Raw genomic sequence first — 15,684 nt, 5'->3', positions numbered from 1 at the left:
ACTACTTGCGTATTCAAATAGCAAAAGTGGTCCCACAAGGCTAGAGGCTTTGTATTGTACATTCTTGTCAGTGTCACTCTTTTCTCAGAACCTTCAAATGAATAGTGTCTCTCCTTGGTACTTACATTATTTGAGTTTTTCAAATTGCTCTTTTAACTTCCTTAATAAGTCTTCAATTTCTATTATGCCCACATTCTGATTTCCTGTGAAGAGTGCCACTGGAAAATTAAATTTCCCCATTATCTTCTATAGTAGCAACTGATGGAAAATAAATTGAAAAATTCTTTACTCTTTTACCATGTGTTTATTTTGAATCCCATGCAACTTAAGTGTAGCGACCACATCCTCTTGCTTGTATTCTATTTCCAGATGTATTTAAACTGGTGGTTTTCTCCTATCATCTGACTGTTTCTTTCCTTTAGGTATTTTTGGTTTGATGGCACTTCATGATTTACAACAGTAGCTCAACCAGAAGAACTGTACTTATTTTACTCCATTTTGCTTGGGAGAGTAGCAGGGAAATCACACCTTCCTTCAAATGTACCGTTCTTCAATACTTGCCATTGGTAATACTCCTACTATTTCATCCACATATAGATTGGTTAAAATATGAAACTATAAACCTACAACCATTTCAATTTGCCACTAAGATAGGCTCCAAGATCATTCTCACAATGACTGTACATGCAGGAGTCACTGTTATTCAATGAAGTTCAGTCATTCACACATGACCTACCACTCGGGAACAGCTATCCTAATCACAATATGCAAAACTGGAAAAACTAATAAATGCGCTTTTTTGTCTTTATTTTTTTTTCAATTATGATATACATTATCCCATGAGCTAGTATCAGTTTGTCAGAAGGCAACAACAGCAAGAGATTCTTGGGTTCCTTTAATACTTTTACATACCTCATCCTTTTGTTATTTTGTCACTTTGTAACATATTCTTACTATTACACTGATAATTTTCAAATTACTAGTGTCCATTTCATAGATGTCATAATTCCATTAAACCTTATGATAATGTATGTAAGACTCAAAAAAAAAACAAGTCAGAAGTTTTATCTTTTGATGTCATATACTGATTCAAAAAATGCACTTTAAAAGCAACATTAGCATCTATTTCTGAAACACAACTTTCCAAAAACGAAACAAGACTGAATTACAACATTCTGCAACAAACACATTAGCAGCCAACTGTTTATCAGGTATTTCAAATACAAATCTAAATGACTACCATCCATTTCTGCAGTAATGTTAAAGATCTAGTTTAAGTATAACTATTTTAAACCTACTTAGAACCCAAAAGGTATATCCCATCGAAGCAAATTTTTTGTCTTACAATGACATATCTGCCTCTCCTACTACTCTGAGAAATGATCTAGTATTTGATACTATTCATCTATGAAAATGTTATTCCTAATTTCTATCATACTCCAAAACAACCAGTCTTTCCAGACTGCTTTTTAAGAGTAGAGTATTTAAAATAGGTACCATAAATGAAGTCGCAAATCTTCTTGTCTCTGGCTAACTTTATTTTTCTCAATATAATGAAAGCTTAAACTCTGCTTTTAGACAATGTCTCGTATTTTTTGTGATTCCCTGTCTTGACAACATCATTGGCAGTTTTTTCATCAATACTTGCTACTTCATTTGCTGATGAAGATAAAAATTATCATTCTCCACCATCCTCCTTTAATGAAGGTCTTAATTTCAATATAGTCATCATTCTTTACAACAGAAACTAATCTTTTTTTTTTTTCCTTCTACTAAAAGATGCTCATTGCCAACCTAGTCTGAGGTGTGAGCTTTTCACTTTTTCCTGAAGTTCTCAGCTATTCTCTCATCTATGGGTAATAAGCACTTGCTATGCTGCCAAGTAACACTTAACCAGCACATCAATTTTAATCAGCCTTCCACAAACCCAGACACATGTGAAGGTTTGGAAATATAAATTCATTCAATTTACCGCTTAAAAATATATTTTTAAAAAGTCTGGCCTTCCCCTTTGGTTCAGCTTTCCTACTGCCACAAATGGCAACATATCCCATTCATACAATTTAAAATATCTGGTATAGATGACATCTTGTTGATCTTTGTAAAAATATACTCATAGGCTCTCTCTCCTGCTACAATGAGTATAAACAGCTACCTGTTCTTGCCTCTCCTACCAAGGACAGGAGTTTCCACCAAAAATATTAAGACCCTGCTCTCATCTGTCAGTGCTGCAAAGCTTCTTCATAGTCTAGTTCTATGACTAAGACTACTGCACTTTCTCTTCTGGGCATTCAGAGTCACAATGAAGTCTAGATATTTTATTTTTAGGTTATTATAATTACTTTCACTAACTTGGATTCAATCCACAAATCACATCTTCGTTTTGAAGCTTAGAATGTAACTACCAACAGTAATACAAAAGGCTTACTAAATTTGCTCCTTCCAGTGAATTGATGATGCATCAACATTACATACTACATTTTTCAACATTACATACTACATTTTTACTTCTGGTTGACAGTTTCATTACTGCAGTCTTGCGTATTATTTCATCTCTGTGCAGTCTTATTAAAGTATTTTTTCATAATTATAGATGTATGCAATTACTTAGACATAGTATCCTTAAACACAGTATTTTTTTAAACATTGATTTTACACAATATAACATTATAGAATAGCCCCTGGTTATTTTTTAATCTCAAAAAAAGCACAAAGGTAGTGAACCAATATAACACATCATTATGGTCAGTACTCTATGATATTTACATTTTACAGTTCCTTACAGTACAGGTAGGTCTTCAGCCTTAAAAGAGAACTGTACTTACTAGTTTTGCTTGCTGTGCATTTACTGGGTCACCATACTGCAGTAAAGCTTGAAACTGGTTATTCTTTGTGAATGTGATTATCTTCAAAACAGCACCAAATTTAGAGAATATCTGCCAAAAAAACATTGTAAAGGTTTACACACAACTTCCTTCCAACTACAGCTCAACTTAAAATGTGATTTAGCTTACCTGATGAAGAACATCCAGGGTTACTGGATAATACATATTGTCAATAATTATTCTAAGTACTGGGCTCTGAGCTGGAGTCACTGCACTCTCACTAACAGTGGTCCCGCTAATGGGAGCATTTGTTGCCTGCACAGCTGTGACTGCCTGAAGAACAGCTTGAGCTCGCTGAAAAAGAAAAGAAAGAATTATAGCTAGAAATTAGTCATCAATATTAAGACAGTTAACTTCAAAAACATAAAACAGTCAACTTATTTAAAATTTCGAGCTACAGACATAACACAACGTAAGTGCAATGCAGTCCTACTCTGTGAGAAGAGAACAAAAATGCAAACATAAATTAATCCTTATGTCACAGGATGGAGGGGCTTCAAACAGCACCAAGATCAATCTTCCTAGTAGCGAGCTTAAGCAAGTAGTAAGGATAGAGAAAGAGAGGGTTCTGTAGGTTTCAAGACTCTTTACAGGCTTTTCTCCTTTCTTTTAAAGAAAAAACAAAACAAAAACAAAAAACAGCCAACAAAAAAATCTCCAAGCCTACAGAAACCAGAAGTATTGATCCTATTTTTCTCCACATGTAGGGAATTTGTTTTTCAAATGCAAGCAGGATTTTTAGAAATTCAAAGGTAACCACATGATAACACCACAAGAACACGCACCTATGTAACTACTTCCACTGCCAGACCCGACAGTATCAGAAAGATTAATGTCTTTTTCTGAGAAAGAAAAAGTGCAGTGAAAAGAGTTTCCATTTAATACTTTCATTAGAGTAGCCTTATGAAGCGAAACAATACAAAACAGAGAGACAAGTGAGCATGCCAGTAATTATTACATGACAAGTAATAACGACCATATTAACGCATACTGCATATTTTAAAGGTATTAGAGCTACTACACAATTTTGTATCTCACAACTTACATGATATTCCTCATATTGAAACAAATCAATGAATAAGGAAAGTGTGTGGGGGGGAGGGGGGTGAAAGACCTGGGGAACACTAGTTGGGAAAAAAATTACTTTTGTTTAACATTAATTATTGTAACTGTAAAAACATGTTTTGTTAACACTTTTTTCCCCTAATCTATGAAATGTGTAACTTTCAAGCTAGCCAAATACTTGGCTGAGCTTCCTAATTACTACCTACCCCTGTAGGCACAGAAGATAACCCACATACCAATTAAAACTCACTTCGTAAGTAGTCAGAAAAGCTCACACTGTATAACCCAAAGAACCAAAACTTATGAAGTCAGATTTAACACATGATGCTTGTTAGCACCATCTGTCTATGCTTACACACTATGTTTCACTCCCCTAAAGTTAATAAAAATACATGAAGGAATACACTATGCATTTATGACAGGCTGACGTCAGAAGAGAACTGCAATTACAAAGGTCATTCTATTCTCAGTTATTCTGAGTCTAGATACCGTACGAAACAAGGTAAGGGATGTTCATTTTAAATCTGGGCCTCTTACTACAGGAAAGACATTGAGGTGCTGGAGCAAGTCCAAAGAGTGACCAAGCTCGCAAAGGGTCTAATCATACAAGGAGCAGCTGAGGGAACTGGGGCTGTTTAGTCTGAAGAAAAGGAGGCTGAAGGGAGACCTCACCACCCTCTACAACTACCTCAAAGGACGTTGTAGCGAGGTGGGTGTTGGCCTCTTCTCCCAAGCGGATAATGACAAGACCAGAAGAAATGGCCTGAAATGGTGGCAGGCAAGGTTTAGATCGCATATTAGGAAGCATTTCTGTACTGAAAGTGTGGTCAGCTACTGGAACAGCCTGCGCAGGGAGGTGGCTGAGTCACCATCCTTGGAGGTACTCAAGAAACGTGTACACATGGCATTCCATACTGACAGAGGCTGTGGGGTTTTTTTGTGGGTGGTTTTTTTTTTGGGGGGGTGGTGTTGGTTTTGTTGGGGTTTTGTTTGGCTGGTTTGGGGTTTATTTTGCTGATGATTGGACTCTAATCTCAGAGGTCCTTTACAACCATGACAATTCTGTGATTAATGGAACTTTTCCTACTTTCATTATTCCTAAAGACCTGGCTGTTTGAAATATACCTTTGTTAAACAGTTTTTATTCCTATCTTGTTTATGACTAAGATACCTGCACCTTCAATTTTTTTTTATCCTCTCTTTCCAGTTACATGTACCTACATCCTGACTTCTCTGTAACTTCCTGCTTGAAAATCCAGAAAAAGAATTTCAAAATCAATTCAGCTGCACAAGTAAGCTTTCAAATACAGACTTAAAATCTAAGTTTTGAGTATTAAAAAAACCTAAAGCACCAAAAGCCAGACTACAAGTAATATCTGTACCACCGTTATTTTTCCTTACAGAAAAAATTAGTATCTAACCATCTTGTGTTTTACAGAATGCCTCATGAGATGCTAGTTACAGAATACGTAGTGCCAAGTACTTATGTATATTACTTAGTTCAAAACTGAAAGAAAGAGAGACATGAAAGACTGGAAATACGTTAAAACTGGGTATTAATGTGTATAATGGCATAAAAGCTGCTGCAAGTCAGCATGTGCAATATATTGAAAAGTTGGAGATGTGAAGTACAAAAACTGTATCATCACAGAAATCAGAGGACAAGCTAAGAGAAAGCTTCTTAAGGTATTATGTCCATGCACTATATTCTGCAGACAAAATCCATCCTCTATTCTGCTTTCTCAACACTAAATTAATGTATTTATTCTTCTCTAAAACTGACATTTTTTTGGAAAAATAAACCCCTCCAATTTTAAAAAGTAACTTCAACAGAGAAGCTACCAAAAGACTAAGGAAATGGAATGTTTAGAAGGATTAACTGGGAAATTAACACTGTACTTGATCTGAACCAAAATGTCTTTCAACTGACTACCCTGAAATGGTTTTTAAACATGTAATTGTACTGTTCATGTACCTTACCTAAGACAGAACACAAGTAACAAAAACTGTAACTTGGTACTTACACTGTTTTTCATAACATCAAAATGAAAACATATGAAATTAACCTTAAAATAATCATCTGACTTGTGGTAAGTTGCTCTTCTCCCCCTACAATTTGTACAAAGTGGCCACCACATTACTTTTGCTGGTTTTCCTGTTCTTCTAAAAACAGACATAAGCACCTGTATTTATTGTGAAACAGGTTCTGCAAAGGCAAGACCAGAACATTTTTTGTTATTAAATGTATTTGTCTCTGCAGTGATCCTTAAGGCATTCTTCTCCAGGAATAGCAGATCACCTAAGTGGTGGTTACCAGTGCTACCAGAGCAATCACTCAAAGCATCAAAACACAGGCCAGTGCATTAATCATCACTAGGGAAATTAAAATTGGTATTAGAATCTCAGGCGTCAGAATTAGAAAGTTTTTTCATCCAACAGTCTCTAAACTAAGATGAAAATTTAGTTTGTAAAAAGAAAAATAAAGTTAAAATAGACCTCATAATCTTTTTTCTTCATGTTAAGGAAACATGAAGAAAACTAACCATAATGGAAAGATCACATTGAGAGCAAATCCCCTTCCATGTCAGAAAGCAGAATGATCACAAGTAAGATTAGAGTGTTAGAATGTGGACAAAATCAAATTATTTAAACATATTCCACGTGAAACAAGAATACATGCCATGCCTCATCTACTGTCTGCATGTGTATACTACATAACAGTAAACATACCTGGTTAAGTGTGTTATCAGTCTTTAGTTCTTTATGGTTGGAATATTGGATATAGATAGGTTGGTTACGAAGATGAGGCGTCACAGCAGAGTAGTAATTAACCATAGTGATAGCTGCTTCTTCTGTAGCAAGTTCCAGAAATGCCTGTAATTAAACAGTTAATTTTCAGTATTCACAAAGCAGACAATCTTAATAGTAGCATATAAAAAAAACACTTAAAAGGTTTGATAACCAGTCTTCAGAAGATAACAGTCTACATTCTACCTGCTGAACTACATAATTTCAAAAAAAGTGTGAAGATGCAGCAGTATCTTAGAGCTAATTTTATTTGATGTAGCTGCCAACCAACCCGTTCTCAAAAAAAAATTCCTAGAAGACAATATAAGTTCATAAAAATAAAGGAACAAAAGCTTTTTGTGTTATTTTATTAAATACTTACTCGTTTGTGACTTATTTCAATAGCATTTAACAGAAGATTTTTAAGTTAGACAGTAAGCATACTAAGAAATGGAAAGCAATAAATTACCTGATTTTTCCCTTTCAGCATCAGGATGTTGGTTACCTTACCAAAAGGTAAACCTAAAGCAATAACTTCTGTTTCTGACACTTCCCCAGGCAATTTCCTGATATGAAGAACACGAGAAGGAGCCCCATCCATTTTATCGTCACTTTTGAATTTCTTGTTGTCATTACCATTGGCTGAAAGACATATTCAGACTCTATTTGAAAAGTTTACTGACATTACCAGTGCTTTATTAAAAAGGTTTTTTTAATTATAAACATGAGATAATTTTTAAGTCAGCTGTCTCTTACTTTGATCTAAATATAACTCCAGGGTTCAGAACAAATTCTAGAAAGACAAATGTGCCATAGTTTGACAAAAGATGGACCACTCAAGACTAATTCAATAACACTCTGGGATAACACATTTTCTAAAAAAGATAAAAAATACAGAAAATCCTTTTAATCTCACTTTCAGTGAGGTGTCTCCTATATTACCATGGAAGAATATTAATTATGACTCAGAAGGGCTCACATAAGAACTCTAAACTACATGAGAAAACCCCAAACAATTAGAGGTCACCCAGAATTGTTTTGCAAGGAGAAAAATGGTTGCAAATAGTTACTAGAAGGGCTCCTAAGGGAAAGTTTTAAGGATCTTTTGCAGCAAGGAACCGGACACAAACAGTACAAAAGCATCAAACCAAGATGAGAAGTATTATTAATGTTGAGAAGGATCACACTGGACAAAGGGGATAACCCAGAAGACTGACATCACAACAGTCTGATGAAATCCACAACCTCAGAATTTAAGTGCCAAGTAAAGGAATGCCAATCATGAACTACAGGCTTACCCATAGGAAAGGAAAAACCAACTAACAAACATGACACAGTCAACATGGGTAGAAGAAAAAAAACAAACAATAAACCAGACAACATTTTCCCAGCAGAAACAGGGAAGCTTCAACATCACTGTACAAAGCACCAGGAAAATACTAGTTGTATACTGTCCAGAATTTCAGCAGAATTACAGCAAAATTCTAACTTGAGTTCCTTTTTCTTGAACATACGCAATAAAGACCTAGGCAGTTGGATGTTAGAAGTCTTGCTTGGGAAAGGTAAGAAAAAAATTACGGCTAAAAGGTAATACAAATGCTACCTACAAATACATAAATGGAGTAAACAGAAGAAAGATTCGAGAGCTAGGAACAAGACTGTAATAGACAAGATAGAAAAATATTGATGGATTAATTAATTAATCCTGGAAATAAAAATGCATTTCGATACGAGAGTATCTAAGTGTTAAGACTTTCTGTTCTCGTTTTGGGTATAAAACACACAAGTCAGCACATGAGCTATTCAACTTCTGATTCTATGTTAGAAGAGCAGTTCAACAGTTCTAAAAAAACACAAATTGTGACTAGTAGAAAAATGTTTGTAATTATTAGGGTTCAAATTAATGGGTTAAGTACTAAAGACTATTTTAAAAATAATTATGAATAAGACTACTTTTATTTACTTACTAAGAAATTAGAAACAATAAATGAAGTGGGGAGAATCAATAGGAAGCATTTATAAGTATTAAACCCTCCAAAAGCCTTGTCTTACGAAGAAAACCGATGGCTGCAATTTCCAGAGCGAAGAGAATAAAGACGTCCTCAATTATTACTCAGCTCTAACTACAGAATATAATTTTGAATTTGTGCCAGGAAAGTAATTTACACCTAATCTGATTCCCTGCATAAAAACTCTGCATTCATTTATCATCGACTTGAGCACAGGAAGTTTTGCTAAAGTTATTCCTAAATCATAAAAAAGAATTACTTAACTAAATTTGCTAAGCCAATCCAGCATAGTCAAGAATAAAAACACAGAATGAAATGGGCTCCTACTTTTACAAGTCAACAACATCCACACTCAAGATTTGGATCTGAAAAGCCAAAGCAGGTACAACATTTAACTACCTTTAGAATGCTATTAGGAAAACTGGCAAACTCGGGTCACTGACCAAACCTATGAACATACTTTGTACTTGTTCAAGAAAAAGGTCATTCTCCATACTTCAACTGAAGGAACTGATGGAAACAGGATAAATCTATGCATCAGGAATTGTTCCAATCACCTCCTTATATCTTCTAATAGCTAAGCCTCTTCATTCTAATTTCAATGTTTTTTACCTTCCACTTCAGCTATCTAATTCAAGATACTCTCTCAATTAAAAGCAGTACGCCTTAGAGACAGGTCCCTCCCTGTCCCACTCCCCACAACTCCAGGACTGAACTTCTTAAAGTTCTGCCACTGCAGACCACTTTCTAAGTCTGCTCCAACTTACAACAGCAGCTGAAACAACAAAAAAATAATGACACTGGAACCGATCAAAATTCAGCTAGCAGTATGTCCAACTGACAGTGCTAGAAGGGGTTGAATCCCTTAGTATGTATTTTATTCTGGCACAGAAGGTCAAATTTTGATGGAATATAGAAGAGTAAAACTCAGAAAATACACATTGAACTAGGATCTGAAGTCCATCCTGTGTCTAAACAAGGCTCTAACCTGTATCATTTTGGAAAATGTTGCAAGACTGAGCTTCCAGGTAGCCAGATTTCACCTGTTCAAAACTGCACAACTTATCCTTAAAGTGACCAAGGGCCAAAGTTTATGAAAAAAGTACTTTTAATTTTTCACCTGAAGCTCATTACACAATAGTCTTCCCTAGTTCTCCATTTAAATGTCTACAAAAAAAACTATAACAAAACACTGTAAAGTGTGATAGGTTTAACAATGTATTACAAATAACACCTTACAAACTTGCAAAGAATAAAAAATTACAGTGATACTATAATTAGATTTCCAAAACATTTCATACTTAAGCTTTCTCAATAATTTGAAGTCATTACAACTTGCAAAAATTACACATGAAACATTAAAAATGAGAAACGAGAATGTGAAAATTAAGTTTTTATACTTAAAAAGATTTTCTGGAACTGGTAAGAAACCTCTGTTTTTATTACATCACCAGAAACGTTTATCCCATGAATACTCAGATCAGTAATAACAGAGCTTTTTTGTCTTTTTGTGTGGTTTTCAACATATAACTTTGACATACTAACTTTTGCATAACATGATATCCAATAATATTTTTTATTTTAAACTAAAGTTGTATTTGGATTAGGTTTTACGTAATCCCCACATAACTAGTAAAAGTATCACTGGCCAGTAAACAATCATTCACATACACATTTGCAAATAAATGTTCCCTCTATTGGCACTGACATATAATATTTGCATTTTATAGTTATTCAGCTTGTGCTGCAGTAGGTTTAAAGAACAAATCTTGAAGAAGTATTTTGTGTACTAAATATAAATATTTTCCTAAAGAGCACTTAACATGTTTAACTCATGTATACATAAGTCTCACACAATTTTATTTTCTAAACTACCTTAAACTAAACATCTACTAAACTTTAAATGTTTCTACTCCCTGTAAAAAAGAACTATAGAAACAAACGCCTGTCCTAAAACGTTTACATGAAAAGGCAGATAAACGTATTAAAATAACATACACAAAAAGGTACAGAATTATGCATAACACACCACTGCTTTTCTTGAAAGCCAAAGGCTGGGGACAACACACCTCACAACTAAAAACTACTGGTGAGGAACTGCTATTAAACTGGAACCTTATTGGCAAGTAGTTATTTCTTCAGAGAGTTTGGCTTTCACCAGATCCATATCAAAGCTCTTGCACTGGAGAGCATAATCCTACAGTATCTATCTGCACTAGGAGGAAAAAAAAATAAATAATAAATCACTGTGAAAATAGCATCACTAAAATATAGTGTCAGTATAAGTTCACTTAATTGTCAAGCTATAGTTTTAAATAAAGTTTTAAAAAATTAAAAAGAAAAATAAAATCAGAAATCAAACCTTGAATACTTGCAATATTCAATTCAGAGTAACAAAAAAACCTTCTGTTCTGTAACAGCCACTGCACTGATGTAAGCCCTTTCTGGCTCTCCAGCAAGGAGAAAAATCCAGTTTCCATATGGCATCAGTTGTAAACTGGATTCAGTACATTCTTCTTCCGTCCAAATAAGATACTAAAGTCTAAACATAATTGATACATAAGCCACATCTTAGAGAGCTCCTTCCGTTTAGCATAAATCAAGTTGTTGACATTTCATGGTTAGGAGTTGACAAAGCTTATAAATGGCCATTATCTAAACAACTTGCATCCTTAGCACTTTTAGCTGGAATCTGCTGTTTTATTAAACATGAACACAGAAACCTAAGTGTAAGCAACAGAGTTAAGTGCAATGTATGCAAGCTGTACTGCAAGCCTGTAGCATTCAATCATTCAAGTTAATAAAATTAAATGCTCCCAAGTAGTTTTCGCAGAAAAACTCATGCTAAAGTCCAACATAACTCCTAACAAACAGTGAATAACACCGATTTTCTACTGATAGGTATTTCTGAAAACATATTTTAATATTTCATCTTAGAGCTTTTCTCTGCATAGACATTTTTTAAAAATTTTTTTTGAGAAATACATAGGTATGACCTAAAGGTTGGATATCAGGTCTCCGGAGGCTCAAAATGTCTTTTTCAAGGCAAATGGAGTAAACTATTTTCAATGTGTAATTTTCCTTTATGATTATGTTTTTTTCCTGTTCACACAGTCTCCTAATATAGAAATGTAACTATGTGGCTACACGAAAAGATTTTTGCATACAATAAAATGTCACTTCCACCTATTATTGCCTGGAAAGACGTGGAAAAATGTGCAAAATTCAACACGAGACACTGATTATAAATCCCTGCATATGTGCAGTACTGAAGTAATTGATAAATAAATGTCCTTTCTGCAGAAATCTGTGTTTCACAACTATCAGTACACACCAAAAACCAACTACAAAAAAAAATTAAATACTTAGGCTTTCCTGGAACACTTCCTTCATCCTGTGATACAAATAGTTTACGCATTAAACACAAGAAGCTTAATAACAGTATTTCTTCTTGCCACTATTGTACAAATTACTTTTTGTTCCACGTTAGTTAAATATCTGAAATTTACATTTCATTTAAATACATGAAATTTAACAACTAGAACAGAGGACACACTTCCACACAGGAAGCGTCTAACCAAAATAAAGGCAAAGGAGTTACGAAGGTATTAGTTCGCAGTTGTGGATCATGACCTGACAGAAAGATGAAATATTGCAGTGGCTCCTGAATAGAATCACTAACTGCATTTAAGTGCATTAAAACAAACAGCTAAGGAAACTGCAGACAACCACAAACTGGGAGGCTTTAAAACAGATCATTGTGGTTTTGCTTCTGAGGGTCTTTCCTTAAACATATATACCCAGCCTCACACCACAGACAGGATGTAGGAAGAGGAGACTTTAATCAGGTCCGTTGACAAACTTTTCCACAAGTGACAACAGGTTCCTAAAACAATAAAAGCAGGACCTTTGTTTTAGTACTGACAAAAAGTTGAAACTAAAGATAAAATCTGAAAATTATTTTTGAGGAAAATTCTCTGAAGTCTGCATTTGTTAACCTTAAAACTAAATGTTGCATGTTGATGGTAATTATGTTTGTGGGGGGTTTCTGTTGCTGTTCTGGGCCTTTGGGGGGGATAGTTCTGCAAGACCGTCTACTTTGAAGTACTTTACACCCCATTATCCTTGCCTTCCTACTATATTGTAGAAGTCTTACCACTTGAACTAAAGCATTAATCAGTGGTTGTAGGTGGATTTTTACCACAGACCATGTGCAAAGGAAAATCTTGATCAATCAGTAATAAAATATTTTGCAGTACAAAGAGTTCTGCCTATCAGGAATTTAAGCTTAAGTAAGCAATCACGGTCAAGCAAATTAAAAAGTAACCACACAACTTTTAACTGGCACATTTGCACATAGGCTGCGTATCTGTTTCAAAATCCACTGAGCACTGAGTGTTTTCTAAGCAACTATGATAACACTTTCAACATGCTATAGTGGCTGTTCAATGTTGCACAGTCTAAAACTAATAACCTTCCATTTGGCCCTTAAAATATGTAAAAATCCTATGGCTACAATGAAATGCAACTGAAGTGGAACAAAAATTAATTACCATGGCATAGTCATACTGACAAAACTTAACTAAATAATTGTCACATTTTCTTTCTCCCATCCTAAGGTTTTTTGAAGGGTTTGGTTTGGGGATTATTTATTTATTTATTTTCCATTTCTTATGTTACTAAAAGATGTAGTGTTTAGGCATTCAGAGCCTTTAAAATTTAGCTCACCCACATGCACATGCCCATGTATATCTGTAGGAAAATGTAAATTATAGTCCATTATTAAATTATTATACTTTCCAATCATATGTGCTGTACTTCTTCAAGTCTTTCCAATTGCTATTAATTAAAATAAATTTGCAAACTTCAGAAGTAAATTACTTGTGTTTAGGAATCACTTATGTTAAGTAACAACCAATTTTACTTAATGTGCTATCAAAAACAACACATCTTTATTCCCTACGTTAAACACAGTACTTGAAATATTATTAGGTTGTATGCCTTGGTGCTAAGTGTTCTGTTAACGCAATGAACTCCCTACCAAAGTCACTGCTAATGAAGTAAAAACAAGATTGAGATTAATAACATTATTTAAAGCTCTAGGAGTTTGGTAAGCTCAGTTCCAAAATAATTGTTTATGTTTTTACTAATTGAACTTAAACACACAAATGTGAACAATTACATTTGTGGCAGCTATAGTAAAAAAACCCAGCCAATTATTCTACTTCAATTCCTTGTCTTTGACGACCCAATTTTCATTCAACTTTCATCAAGATCTTTCACTTTTTATCCACATCCCTTAAATTTTTTTAATTTTTTCTGTAGATTTCAGCAACACTTTTCCCAGCACAAGAATCATCATACATATAACCATTCCTGAAACTTCTATTAAGCAGCCTTCCACCTGAGAAGAAAAAAGCCTCAGAAGTTGTTCAGTATAACAGTAGCCCAACACAGAGGAAGCACCTTTTCTGGTTACTATAAAGAAGGGTCTTTTTTTTTTCTTGGATTTAAAAGCTACAGAATAAGAAACTGCAGTTACATATTTACTGAACAGGAGAAAAAGTTCTTTATGTACAATTATTTACAATGTGCACAATTAATGATTTTTTAAATACATGGAGTAAAAAATATTTTTAACATCTTGCTTCAGCTCTGTTTCCTCATAAACCTGTTACCAGAGCATATTTTGGTTTACTTAAACTGCCTTTGTAGTCATTGTCTGCTATGCATCAACATGAAAAAAAATGAATTCACAGATCTTTCTGAGAGGGTTACACTCTCCAAAGACATCAGAACCAAGCAATACTATAACAAAGTAAAAATAGACTTTGACAATATTTTCAGAAAAGCTGAAGGAAAACACGTGTAGTAGTCCAAGCAGTAGTCAAAGGCCTGTGGTTCTGACAGTACAACTTCAGCATATCAATGTCAGTTGGTACCAAAAAGCTCAGAAACTTAAAACATCTAACATCAAAACCAGTTCTTAGAAAAGCTCAGGTATTTGCTGACCTGAAATCTTACTAGCTGTCCTCTCTTGCAATGAATTCTGATCTGGTAAATGGGATTCTTCCCTCAAGGTTTACAGAATGATGTTATGATATACTGCTCATCAACTAATTCAGGGACAAAAAACATATATATCTTGTATATTTAAATATAAATACTCAAATAAAGCAAAATTCCACAACAATAAAGACAGTAATAAAATTACATCCAAAACAGGAGAAACAAGAGTTCAGAATTAAGTGGTAAAAGAACTCACAAAGAATTAATCCTCCATTATACAAGTCTTAACCTTTTTTTTTGGCTGTTCTTTTAAAAGACACACTAAGTATTTACGACAGTAACTTGACCTGTAATTAATGTTAATATTACATACCATCAATTTCCTTTCATCTATACAGTCTTGATGGGTAGTGATGACAAAGCTGTTTAGAAAACGCATGCGTATCAGGTCATGTATTGTGAGCAACATCCTCTGGATAACACTCCAACACACTGGCATTTTCCTTAATTCCGTATTATTCAACAAATTACCAGTGGTTCAAATAATCAGTAAAAATGCAAACTAAACATTTCCATCAATTTCCTTTCATCTATACAGTCTTGATGGGTAGTGATGACAAAGCTGTTTAGAAAACGCATGCGTATCAGGTCATGTATTGTGAGCAACATCCTCTGGATAACACTCCAACACACTGGCATTTTCCTTAATTCCGTATTATTCAACAAATTACCAGTGGTTCAAATAATCAGTAAAAATGCAAACTAAACATTTGTCCAACACTTTTGCAAGTTTCTTTCACCAAAAAATATATATATATATATATATATTAATATGTAAGAGTTTCAACAGGGCAGAGGAACAATTCATTTTTCATGCCTCTGACTAAAAATTGGAAAAAAAAAACATTCAAAAAAGCATTAAAGTACTA

General features: G+C 34.2%; 1 protein-coding gene across 6 annotated transcripts in view; it reads right to left on the bottom strand.

Annotated features, from left to right (window-relative positions):
* Nucleotides 1-15,684, bottom strand: part of PTBP2 (polypyrimidine tract binding protein 2) — a 51,448-nt gene that overhangs the window by 19,488 nt on the left and 16,276 nt on the right. For 3 of the 6 annotated variants that reach the window (XM_010006645.1, XM_010006646.1, XM_010006647.1), the window contains exons 1-4: nucleotides 7,207-7,380; nucleotides 6,681-6,824; nucleotides 3,015-3,179; nucleotides 2,826-2,936 (exon numbers count right to left, since the gene is read on the bottom strand). In XM_010006645.1, the coding sequence (XP_010004947.1) occupies nucleotides 2,826-2,936; nucleotides 3,015-3,179; nucleotides 6,681-6,824; nucleotides 7,207-7,338 (552 nt within the window). In that variant the 5' untranslated portion in view covers nucleotides 7,339-7,380. Of the gene's footprint in view, nucleotides 1-2,825; nucleotides 2,937-3,014; nucleotides 3,180-4,791; nucleotides 4,795-6,680; nucleotides 6,825-7,206; nucleotides 7,381-15,684 lie in introns of those variants that run through there. The other 3 variants (XM_010006642.1, XM_010006643.1, XM_010006644.1) reach the window with 2 other exon arrangements.

Source organism: Chaetura pelagica, unplaced genomic scaffold (genome assembly GCF_000747805.2).
Source record: "Chaetura pelagica isolate M959 unplaced genomic scaffold, ChaPel_1.0 scaffold69, whole genome shotgun sequence".
Taxonomy (NCBI): Eukaryota; Metazoa; Chordata; class Aves; order Apodiformes; family Apodidae; genus Chaetura; species Chaetura pelagica.
The sequence above is the reverse complement of the archived record's forward strand: the minus strand, read 5'-3'. Positions and strand labels throughout refer to the sequence as shown.